The sequence below is a fragment of the Callithrix jacchus genome, chromosome 7 (assembly GCF_049354715.1).
Source record: "Callithrix jacchus isolate 240 chromosome 7, calJac240_pri, whole genome shotgun sequence".
Lineage (NCBI taxonomy): Eukaryota > Metazoa > Chordata > Mammalia > Primates > Cebidae > Callithrix > Callithrix jacchus.
Window position 1 is genome coordinate 87,633,400 of NC_133508.1, and position 13,362 is coordinate 87,646,761.

At 38.3% G+C, this 13,362-nt stretch overlaps 1 protein-coding gene across 10 annotated transcripts in view; it reads right to left on the reverse strand.

Moving 5' to 3' along the window:
• Nucleotides 1-13,362, reverse strand: part of FAF1 (Fas associated factor 1) — a 569,750-nt gene that overhangs the window by 370,092 nt on the left and 186,296 nt on the right. For all 10 annotated transcript variants that reach the window (XM_035251413.3, XM_002750807.7, XM_078331686.1 and 7 more), the window contains one exon: nt 3,666-3,880. In XM_035251413.3, the coding sequence (XP_035107304.1) occupies nt 3,666-3,880 (215 nt within the window). The remainder of the gene's footprint in view (nt 1-3,665; nt 3,881-13,362) is intronic.

The window sequence follows — 13,362 nt, forward strand, 5'->3', positions numbered from 1 at the left end:
TACCAAAAAAAAAGAAAAAAGAAAAAAAAAACTGTTAGAACGAATACAAAATTAATCAATCTTGTTATAAGATGCAAAATCAACACATAAAAATCAGTTGCATTTCTATATACTAACAATGAACTATCTGAAAAGGTAATTAAGAAAACAGTCCTGTTCACAATAGCTTCAAAAGAATAAAATGCTTATGAATAAACTTATCCAAAGAGACAAAGGACTTGTCCACTAAAAAATATAAAACATTGCTGAAAGAAATTAAAAACACTGCAAAAGCTTCCCATGGTCACAGACTGAAAAACTTAGCATTGTTAAAATGTCCATACTATTCATAGTGATCTGCAGATTCAATGCAATCTCTATCAAAATGCCAATGCTATTTTTTACAAAAATAAAGAAAGAATCCTAAATTCCATAAGTAACCACAAGAAACTCCAAACACAGTTGTGAGAAAGAAGAACAACACTGGAGGCCTCCCACTTCCTAACTTCAAAACATACTACAAGCCAGAGTAATAAGATCAGTTTGGTAGTGGCATAAAGACAGACACACCAACTAATGGAACAAAACAAGAATCCTGGAAATAAAACCCACACAGTGAAATGATCTTTGACAAAAGTGCCAAGATTCTACAAGATGGAAAGAATAGTTTCTTCAACAAATGGTACTGAGAAAACTGGATATCTGCATGCAAAAGAATTGGACCCTTATAACATACACAAACATCATCTCACTGTACTGTATGAATTAAAGACTTAAATATAAGACTTAAAACTATACAAGCCAAGACTCTGCCACTGTCCTCCAGCCTGGGTGACAGAGAAAGACCCTTTTTTAAAAAACAAAACAAAAACTTGAAACTATAAAACTATAAGAAAGCAGAGACGAAATGCTTCATAACACTGATCTTGGCAATGGTTTCTTTGAAATGACTCTAAAAGCACAGACAATAAAAAAAAAAATAGACAAGTGAGACTATATCAAATTAGAAAGCTTCTGCACAGAAAAGTAAAAAACAGAGTAAAAAGGCAACCTACAGAATGAGAGGAAATACATGCAAACCATATATCTAATAAGGGGTTAAAATACAAAATACAGTAAAACTGCTATAACTCAATAATAAAATATCAAATAACCTATTTTTAAAATGTGCAAAGGACTTCAATAGAGATTTCTCAAAACAAGACATACAAATGGGCAAAGGTATATGAAAAGATACTCAACATCACTAATCAGACAAATATAAATCAAACCCACAATGAGGTATCACTTCATCTTTTAGGATGGCTATTATTTAAAGAAAAAAAAAAAAGAAAAGAAAAACAGAAAATAATAAGTGTTAACAAAGTTGGTGGTTGGAATGTAAAATGGTGTAGTTGCTATACAAAACAGTTTGGACATTCCTCAAAAAATTATAAATGAAATTACCATCTAATCCAGCAATCCCACTTTTGGACATACTGCCAACAGAATTGGAAACAAGATTTCTATAAAATATTTGCACTCCCACAGCTGGGCATGGTGACTCATTCCTGTGATCCCAACACTTTGGGAGTCTGAGGCAGGAGGATCACTTGAGCCCAGGAGTCCAAGACCAGACTGGGCAAGAAAGTGAGACCCCTTCTCTACAAAGCAAAAAAAAAAAAAAAAATTAGCCAGTCATGGTGGCACAAACCTATAGTCCCACTACTCAGAAGGCCAAGACAGGGGGATTGCTTGAGCCCAGGAGTTTGAGGCTACGGTGAGCCATGATCATGCCACTGCACTCCAGCCTGGGTAACAGAGTGAGACTCTGTCTCTCTCAAAAAAGAAAAATCACATTCTCATGTTCATTGCAGCATTATTCACAATACCCAAAAGGTAGAAACAACCTAAATGTCCACTGATGATAGGTTAATGAATTAAAAAATATATACACACAATGGAATATTATTCAGTTTTAAAAAAGAAGAAAGTCCTGCTATATGCTAGAACATATATAAGTGCTGAGGCCATTATGCTAAGTGAAATAAGCCATCAGAGCAAATACTGCATTATTCCACTTATATGAGGTATTTGGAGTCAAGCTTATAGAAACAGAATAGAGAATATAAAACTGCTCCTAGCAGTTGTCAGGAGCTTGAGGGAGGGGAAAACGAAGAGCTGCTATCCAATGGGTATAGAGTTTCAGTTATGTAAGATGAAAAAGTGCATACAGTTAACAATCGTGCTGTACACTTAGAAATTTGAGAGGCTAAATCTCATATTATGTAATTTTTTACCATAATTTTTTAAAAATAAAAAACAAGAATGTACAGAATATTTGGGGGCATGGAAATGGGTACAGGGAGAAGGGGTTCATTTAGAAGAATTATCTACATAGAAGAAGAAACAAGTGCAAAGGCTCAGAGAAGACTAATAACCTGTTCGGTAAACTGAAGTAAGTCCATTATGGCACAGGCATAGTGAACTAGAAGGAGAGTGGTAATAGATGAAACTAGAAATGCGGGCAGGGGCTTGATCAAGCAGGGACTTATAGGCCATCTTAAAGATTTGAATTATATCCTAAAATCAATGGAAAGTTTTTGAATGGCTTTAAGAAAAGGAATAACATAATCTGAGTAATGTGTAGGAATGAACACTACTAATAGCCTTGCTTTCCAAGACTCAATTAATAAAATTAGAAAAGGGTCTCCCCTAAAAGGAATAAAGAGAAATTTTCAGAAACATCTAGAATTCAGATTTAAGGTAAATTACATTAAGAGAAAGTTAATATGTAGTTCTACAATGAAAATAGATCAGATAATCTGAATCAAATATAAATAAGTTCAACATAGTTAAACTACAGTAATTTGGTAAAGTGTGTCAGGCATATACTTTAACCTCCATTTGAAAAATAGCATTTTTTCAACTGGCAGAAAGAAAAGTGATGGAAACATGTCTCATGTCTGATTTATCATTAAATTTAGTGTAATGGTTTGAATGTATCTCCACCAAAATTCAGGTGTTGTCTATGAGATAGTATTAAGATGCAGGTCCTTTAAGAGGCGATTAGGCAATGAGAGCTTCATTAATGGGATTAGGTGCCCTTATAAAAAGAGTTTGATAAAGGGAGTCTGTCCCTTTTGCCCTTCTGCTATGTGAGGGCACAATGTTCCCCACTTGGGAGGATGGAGCATTAAGGTGCCACATGCAAACAGAGAGCAGCCCTCACCAGACACTAAATCTTCTAAGCCTTCATCTTAGACTTCCAAGTCTCCAGAAATACGAGAAAATAAATTTCTGTTCCTTATAAATTACCCAGTCTCATGTATTGTTAGAGCAGCACAAAAAGGACCAAGATATATCCTATGAAAAAGGAGTGAGTCTCAGTTGTGAAGTGTGATATGCAGTGTACTTGTTTAGGGTATTTTATTGAAGTTCTTAGATGTTTGATTTGCATCAGCCCTCAAACAGCATCATATACCACTCCACTTGCATGGAACAACAAAAAAAAAGTATTCTCAAACTTACCTCAATCTCAACACACCATTTAAAAATAAAGCACAATAATCAGTATTGGAAAGTTACCAGTTTCAACTGCTTTTTTTCCCCTTCTTGCTGGTAGTCAACTCAAAATAAAAAAAATATAAACTGAATGTTTACCTAATTATTTATCTGTGAAGGCTTTAAGGCAGCAAAAATCTTACCAACAGTACAGCTGTCTTCAAGTACCACATCAACATTTCTGTCTCTGTATTCAACCCTGAAGTCCAGCATCCGAGGTTGCCTTTCTACAATCTGCCTGGATGGCATTACAGGTCGAAACGCCGAAGAAGAGGAAGAGGAGGAGGAAGTAGAAACTGGAGTTGGATGACTTGCTGGATTAAATGCAGGTCCTGGTATGGTCTCACTTCCATATTCACTAAAATGTTGACATAAAAGAAGGATTATTGTCAACTAAATCATTATAGAATACCCTAGGGACCCTCTCCATACATGGCTTGTGTTGTTCTTCCTATCAAGTAAGTTTACCTACATGTGTGTCAAGGCCAAACTTGAGTTCTACTTCCTCCACAAAATCTTTCCCATTAACTGAAGGCCGTATCACTCTCCTTCTTATACTAGCCTTTCTATGTCTATTAGCAATATTATATCATTTATCATTTAGATTTTTACCTTATGTTGTTATGATGTTACTAAAACATCATTTTTAACTCTGCAAATTAAGAACAGTGTCTTTTTCACTCACTCTCATTTACTCACTGAACTATTATTTGACTGATTAACTCTGCTTTCCACTATTTTGAAACTTTACTGTCCTTAAACCTTAATTCTCCCTACCTCACAACTCTGTCTTAAAAGGTATCTTTTTCCATTTTACCAAGAAAACAAAAGCCATCAAGAGAAATTTCTCTTATCTTCTTAACATTAAATACACAAATAATCCCGCATACACACTCTTTCTCACTGCCTGTAAAATACAGGCGCTATCATTTTTTTAATCTGTTCAAAATCTAAAACAATTTTATTTGTTTGTTTGTTTCTTTGAGATGGGGGTCTCACTCTGTCACCCAGACTGGAGAGCAGTGGCACAATCTTGGCTCACTGCAGCCTTGAACTCCTGGGCTCCAGCAATCAATCCACCTCAGCCTCCTGAGTAGCTGGGACTACATGTGCATGCCACCAAGCCCATCTCATTTTTGTATTTTTTTTGTAGAAATGGGGTCTTGTTATGCTGGCCAAGCCAGTGTTCAACTCCTGGCCTCAAGTGATCCTACCACTTCTGACTCCCAAAGTGCTAAGATTACAGGCATGAGGCACTGCACCCAGGCTAAAACAATCTCCTCATTAGCTCTACAATAGGGATTATCCCTTTTATATCCAGTATCTTTGATATCTCTTTCTCTTCTGGATTCTTTTAAATAACATTTAAACAAGTTCAAATCTCTCCCTTCTTAAAAAATAAAAATAAAATCCTGGCTCTGCCCACTTAATAACTGTCCCGTTTGTAAAATGGGAACAATAATTATATTTGCACATCTGGTACTTAGTAAGATCCCAGACCCCCAACTCAGTATGTCCACAGCTTAATTCATTAGTATTTCCTCAAGTCTGACCCTCCTCTATTACTCCTAATAACAACTCAATCCAGAAACCTGTGGTGTTATCCTTGATTCCTTCTTTTTCAACCCACATATCTAATCAGTCCTTTAAATTGTATCTCCTAAGTATGTTTTGTTTAAGTCATCCACCTTTACCCTCGGATGCTGTCACTCTAGTACAAGCCATGATTACCTCTTGTATGAACTAATGCAATTGCCTCCTAACTAATCTCTTTATATGCATTTCTGCAACACTGAGTTCCATTCCATCATGCCCCTAGAGTGAAATTAAAGACACAAATGTCTTCATATCATTCTCTTTCTCAACCCTTCAAATGTTCTCCTTTGCTCTTCAGATAAATACTTAAAGTGGCTTATAAGGCCCTGCATGATCTGAATCCTACCTAGCTTTCCATCTTCTTGTGCTACACTATTTCCAGCCTTCTATGCTAACAGGCACATGGTCTTTCATTTCTTCTCTCACCTTAATCATTCCCATTTCACAGAGGAATACAGGCTATTCCCTCTAAGAATATCTTTTCCTCCATTACCCATCTACTTCTGTCTTTCTTTTAAAAAATTATACTCAAGGCTTCATATCTCAGATTGAATGTCTTAACTCAGGGCACTAGGTCTAATTCCACACTAGAATTAGTTAGTTGTATAATTAATGATTTGATATCTATGTCTCCACTGGAATGTAAGTCCCCCAAGAATAAAGCTCATATTTGTGTTTTTAATAGCTGTATCCTCTGCCTTGAGCTTAAGATTTTATACATAGGAGGCACTCAAATATTTGTCAAACTAATAAGGAATAATTATTTTAAAATTGGGCTTTTCTCTGACTTAATTTATCATATGTATTATCACTTTTTTTTCCCTCCCTGAGAGAAGGTGGTGGGGAGAGAGGGAACCATAGGAATGTTTCGGTTGCAACATCATTATTGTATGTATCTTCCACGATCACTACAACTCAAGACCAGCTCTAAAACATCTTTCTTCTCAACCTGAATTTAAGAGAAAACAATGGCCTGGGAACCTGCACAAAACAACAACAACAATAACCAAAAGCATGCTGAGTTAAGCAATGTTCATATAATTAAGTAGAAAAATATTTATATTTAATTTCATTTATTCATACTGTTGCTCCGAACAGTGTTCATCAGACTACAGATTACATAATCGACTTGGTGAGTTGTGATCAGTCTTTTAAAGATTAGAATAGAAATTATCAGCATTGTGTCACTTAATAGGACCATGTATTGTTCCATAAAACTTTTTATTCTGTTATATAGTTGTATATGTGTGTTTGGGATTCCAAGTATTGCTCATTTTAAATCATACTCCAAAAAGTTCAAAAATAGTTTTTGAATCAACAGAGCTCAGATACTCCAGTAATCACTGATCCAAGACAAAAACTGACCCCTTTTCCTAGTTGTTAAATTCAAAGAAAATAATCTTGTATAAAAAAACATGGAAACGAAGAAAATGTCCAAAGGCAGGCAAGAGTGCCACAGCTGAAATCCAAAGTGAGCTCTTAAATATCTATGAACAGAATCTGTGCAATAACATTTCACATCTCTAAAGTTTGTCGCTACTTCTCAAGACCCAAAGAAAAAACTAAGAAAAAGCTAGTCACTGACATACTGTTTTTTAACTTTAAATCTACCTTTCCATATAGTCTACTCTGTGATGCTGGGGCCAGGATTCTACAAAACTGTATTTTTGTCTTCTAGATGTTTTCCTGTTAGATTCTACCAACAGGAGACACTATCTAGAGATTAGTAGTTAAAGAGGGGAGGAGAGACTTCTTTTTTCCTGCTTGCATTCATTTCCATCAGCATCACCCTGTAGGTAGATTCCAGTCTTATCTTTCCAACATTCTTATAACCAGCTTCATGATATTCTCTTAGAAATGAGCGGCAGCTGTCAGTGTACACTCACAGAGGTCTGATCCGCAGCTTCAGGAGTCTCCTCTATGCTTCATGGTTCTGTTAACCCCTTTGTTCCCTAAACCTAACAGTGGTAGCTTCCTCTAGCTTTTATCATATCCAAGTTACCTCTTTTTGCTCTTTCAGTCTTCCATACTTATGTAAACAATCCTACCTTAAATTTCCTCTGGTGAAATATCTAGTATGTTTCATTTTCCTGGCTGGATTCTGATATAGTAAAGAGTTTCCCAGGAAACATACTTTCAAAGACAAGACTCAAGAATTGGCTTGATTATGTGCCCTTGATCTTCAATTCACTGCTAGCTCCTTGTCAATAAAAAATAGAATACTAGTGATCCATTCCATGTACTGGCATAATGATTATTGCATTATCACTTGTAGCTAATTATGATGATATGCCTATTGTAACAAGTCTCTAAGAGAACCAAATGACTGTTTGACTTGACTATTTTGATGGTAATAATGACACCAAGGACTCCAAGATGGCTGCTTCTGACTCAAGAGACTTAAAAAAGAAAACCATACAGAGTTTTAAAGTTTTTAACTTTCAGCTCAGGTCATGACAAGATAGCTATAAAATTTTAAAAACACAATCTTGCATGTTCTTCACATGTACCCCCCAAAACCTAAAATCCAGTAAAATATATATTTAATTTTTTAAAAATGTTTCTTACCTCTTGTAACCATAGGTATGACTCTGCCAAGAATTAGGTCAAAAATTTAATTTTGCAGACTGTAGAATTATGGTGAAAGTTGAATAAACATACTTTCTAAGTGTCCTTTGTTTTGAAAGGAGAGAGGCCCTAAAATATGAAATGATACCTGGGTGAACAGCTCCTTCTCCTATGACTGAGAAAGCTAGCTTCCCCTTGTACTAGAAGGCTAGTATCCCCCTCAGTTTAAGCTTTTAGCTTAAACTCTTAATAGTTTAATAGCTGGCTAAATGAAAACTCTCAAGAGTCCACATTTCATGAAGATGAGATGCCTGCACATCGTCCTAGGATAATGTAGAAGAAATGCAGATGCTTAAAGAAACAGGAATGCTAGAGTAGATTTACCATGTATAACCTGAATATACCACGTATAACACGCCCTCCCATATCCATGAGGTCCTAGAGGATACTGCACTAAAGCATTTTAAAATACATTAGCAAAGGAATCTGTATTTGAAAGACTCTGTGGTGACTGTTTTCTGTGAGTTAGGAATTACATGAAGAGATGACACAACTGAGAAAGACTCCTTAACAAACTGATCAGATTCCAGAGTGGCAGAGGTAAAATGGCAAAACTTGATAGAGAAAAGGTAAGAACAATCATGTTAAAGCATAGCATGGATAGAAAGTGGCAATCAGAAGGTTTTGACATACAAGACCTGCAGAGACCTTTAGAAGTACTTAACTGAGCACGGTATTTTTAGGGAACAAAATTAAAGATCAATCTACTAAAATACCACTTGATCTGTAAATAGTAGGAACCCCAGACTTGGTAGCGTAAATCCTGACTTCAGTGACCACAATGGGGTCACTTCCAGTTTCCAAACATAAGTTGGTTTACAGACATAAAGCTCCGGATTAAATGAGGCATGGTCCCCTAAAACACAACAGAGCCACAAGTATTTATTGTAAATTTTCCTCGAAGGTTTCCACTAAGACACCTGCAGCTGTTTACTAGAGTATCTGTGTGCCAATAAAAAGAAAATATCCAGATTTGCAGGAGATTACTAGATGCTAACTCTAAAATGATGCTAATTATTGGGGAATTTACAAAAGTGAAAGATTAGGGTTGGCAGTGAAGTTTTGGCCCAAATCAAACTCACAGTAAATTCCATCAATCAGTCAATCTACCCTGCAGTTATTTCCCTAGGTCCTGGAGGTATAATAGAAAAAGACATACTCGTAATAGAAGATATTCCATATTGGTTTTCTGATCCATGGAGTTAGGACTATAATGTAAGACGGGACCACTGGAAACAAACGATCTTGCATATGTTTTTATTCTATTCTAATTTGTAAGCACCGGGACGTATATTTTGCTTTAACTCAGCAGGGTACAGAAATGTCTTCACTGTCTTTTCCTAAAGATTATGTCAACTCTCCTGCTCTTTGTCCTAATAATCTAGTCTGTAGAAATCTTGATGGGCCGGGCGTGGTGGCTCACGCCTGTAATCCCAGCACTTTGGGAGGCCGAGGTTGGTGGATCACAAGGTCAAGAGATCGAGACCATCCTGGTCAACGTGGTGAAACCCCGTCTCTATTAAAAATACAAAAAATTAGCTGGGCATGGTGGCGCATGCCTGTAATCCCAGCTACTCAGGAGGCTGAGGCAGGAGAATTGCCTGAACCCAGGAGACGGAGGTTGCAGTGAGCCAAGATCACGCCATTGCACTCCAGCCTGGGTAACAAGGGCAAAACTCAGTCTCAAAAAAAGAAAAAGAAATCTTGACTAACTTGACATTCCACAGAATAATATTACACTGATGACAACATAGATTGGTCCCAAAGTGCATAAGTAGCAAGTCTCCCTAATCCAAAAGTCTGAAATTTGAAATGCTCCCAAATCTGAAACTTTTTGAGCGCTGACGTAACACTCAAAGGAAATGCTCACTGGAACATTTCAGATTTCAGATTTTTGGATTAGGGATGCTTAATCAGTATGTATAATGCAAATATCCCCAAATCTGAGAAACTCTGAAATGTGAAATACTTCTGGCCCCATGCACTTTGGATAAGGAAAACTAAACCTAAACTTTGATACTTTGGTAAGACGCATGCATGTTAGGAATTAGCAGACACATATCACAAAAATATAGGGACTGCCACCTTGATAAAGTTTCTAGAGTTCAATGGCTGAAAGGACATGAGGGTGAATGCTCTACTTTGTACTTCCCAACAATAAGTAAGAAATAACTAAGTTAACTGAGGGGAAAAAAAATTTGGACTGGGAAGAGAAAAAATGATTATGTACTATATGCTGGCACCAGCCAAATTATGCTGCTGTAGTACTATAACCACAATCAATGATATCCCTGAAAGAGAGCAGTGAAAAAAGCCTCCCACTGCAGAGAACTTAATGTTGTACTATGTTCACCATTTCATCTGGAAGGAGAGAAAGCCTGGAGTATAAATCTACATTGAACCATAGGCAACAGATAATGGGTTAGCCAGCTGTTCAGGTCCTGAAAAGAATAAAACTGAAAAACTGGGTGACAAGAAAGTCTGGGAAAGAGATATGAAAACAGATCTTTTAGAGTGCACACAGAATTTATTATTATTATTATTATTTTGAGACGAAGTTTCACTCTTGTTGCCCAGGTTGGAGTGAAATGGCGTGATCTCAGCTCACTGCAACCTCCGTCTCTAGGGTTCAAGCAATTCTCCTGTCTCAGCCTCCTGAGTAGCTGGGATTACAGATGCCTGCCACTACACCCAGCTAATTTTTTGTATTTTTAGTAGAGACAGGTTTACATTATGTTGGCCAGGCTGGTCTGGAACTCCTGACCTCAGGTGATCTACCCGCCTTAGCCTCCCAAAGTGCTGGGATTACAGGCATGAACCACTGCACCCGGCTAAATATATTTGTTTTTTAAATGAATATTCTCTAAAGGCTAATCAATTTAAAAAAGGATCTTTTGTTTTTGTTTTTGTTTTTTGAGACAGAATCTCCTCTGACACCCAGGCTGGAGTGCAGTGGTGCCATCTCGGCTCACTGCAACCACCGCCTCCCCGGTTCAAGCAATTCTCCTGCCTCAGCCTCCTGAGTAGCTGAGACCACAGAAGTGGGCCAACACGCCCAGCTAATTTTTTGTATTTTTAGTAGAGATGAGGTCTCTCTGTGTTAGCCAGGATGGTCTCAGTCTCCTAACCTTGTGATCCGCCTGCCTCAGCCTCCCATAGTGCTAGGATTGCAGGCATGAGTCACCGCGCCCGGCCAGAAAAAGGGATCTTAGCAACATGGATAGAGACATTGTTCAGTCCGCATTTTTTTCCCTTGCTACTGAGGCTGCTCGATGCATTAATGTACAATGCGGCCATATCAACAGAGATGGAAGATAGGCATGGACATGACAACATGAACTTCCCCCACCAAGGCTGCATCTAGCTAGGTAAACTATGGAGTGCCTAAACTGCAAATGACATGGACTAATATTGAGTCCCCAATAATGTGCTATTTCCTAGGGATCTGGTAATAAACTATTTCCATAATGGAGGGGGCAGTGATCTATCTTTTCTGAAAAAGACACTTTTCTAAATAGAAATTTGACTTACCTGACAGCGACGCATCTGTCAGGACCACCATTCATGGACTTAGGGAATACCATATTGATGGCTTCCCACACAACGCTGGTTCTTTTTGTTGTTGTTGTTGTTGAGACAGAGTCTCGCTCTGTCACCCTGGCTAGAGTGCAGTGGCGCAATCTTGGCTCACTGCAACCTCCACCTCCCAGTTTCAAGCAATTCTCTGCCTCAGCCTCTACAGTAACCAGGATTACAGCTGCCTGCCACCACGCCCGGCTAATTTTTGTATTTTTAGTAGAGATGGGTTTTCACCATCTTGGCCAGGCTGGTCTTGAACTTCTGACCTCATGATCTACCAGCCTCAGCTTCCCAAAGTGCTAGGACTCCAGAACACTTGTTCTAACTAAGGAACTTGTTTCACAGCAAAAGATATTCAGCACTGTGATCATTGTGTATGCCATTACCTAGGAGCAGCTAGCTTGACAGCACAATAGAATGACTTACTAAAGACTCAGTTATGAAGCCAGGCACGGTGGCACATGCCTGTAATTCCAGCACTTTGGGAGGCTGAGGCAGGTGGATCACGAGGTCAGGAGTTTGAGACCAGCCTGATCAACATGGTGAAACCTTGTCTCTACTAAAAATACAAAAAATTAGCCAGGCATGGTGGCGCATACCTGTAATCCCAGCTACTCGGGAGGCTGAGGCAAGGGAATCATTCAAACCTGGGAGGCAGAGGTTGCAGTGAGCCAAGATCATGGCACTGCACACCAGCCTGGGCAACAGAATGAGACTCCATCTCAAAAACAAACAAAAACAAAAAAAGAAGACACAGTTATAACACAGATTAGGAGATAACCTCAAAGCTTGGGGCTCCTCCTTAAAGTATATGGTATAAATGCTTTATATTGGTGTTGAAATACCACACTGTTTTTCTTTTTTAAAAATATTTATTTATTATACTTTAAGTTCTGGGGTACACGTGCAGAATGTGCAGGTTTGTTACACAGGTATACAGGTGCCATGGTGGTTTGCTGTATCCATCACCCCCATCATCTACATTAGGTACTTCTCCTAATGCTATCCCTCCCCACCCCCACCCCCAGCCCCACAATCCCTTCCCTAGCCCTCCACCCCAAGCAGGCCCCAGTGTGTGATGTTCCCCTCCCTGTGTCAATGTGTTCTCATTGTTCAACACCCACTTATGAGTGACAACATTTGAACACCACACTATTTTTCATACTGCCAGAAAACACATGCATAGGAATTAAGTGTTAACAGTGATTCTTCTTACACGACTAATAGCTTACTAAATTTTTGCCTCCTACAACTTTGGGTGCCGATGGTTCAGAAATCATGGTTCCCAAAGATGAAACATTTCTAGAACACTTCCATCAAATTGGAACTTGAGAATGTGGCTTGGCCATTTTGTACTCCTAATGGCACTGAATTTAGGGAAGGAGTAGTGGCTAGAGTGACTCGTCCTGATTACCAAGAAAAAAATTGGGCTGCTGCTACATAATGGACTATGTCTGGAGCCCAGGAGATTTTATGGGGCATGTCTAGTGAGAATGGAAAATTACAACTAATAAAAAAGACAGGTACACTGAGGATTCTGACTCTTCAAAAATGAAGGCGTAAGGTGCCCACCAGGTAAAAACAAACAAACAAACCCCGACCGTTTGAAGTGCTGGCTGAAAACAGGGAATACAGAATAAACAGTGAAAGATGAAATTCAAAGTATCAACTATGGCCTTATGACCAGTAACAGAAACAAAAACTTCGGTAGCAAACACACACACACACACACACACACACACACACACACACACACGGCCTCTATCTTCTTGCAGTTTGTACATTGATCCTATCAACATCACCCTAGCAGCAATATATCACCCAACAGTGGCACTCATTTTGTTTTAGCATCAACCACTGATGTTAGCTTCTAGCTTTTCTTTTTTTCAGCACCTTTTCCACAAGTCTCTCTGCATCCTGCCAAAGCTAGCAGTATCAGCTGAACAGAACTTCCTTCTCTTATGTCTGGAGCCAAGTTCCTAGGGCTCTTCCGCTGAGCTACAAATAAAGTTGTTAACCTCAACCTCTACCAACCTC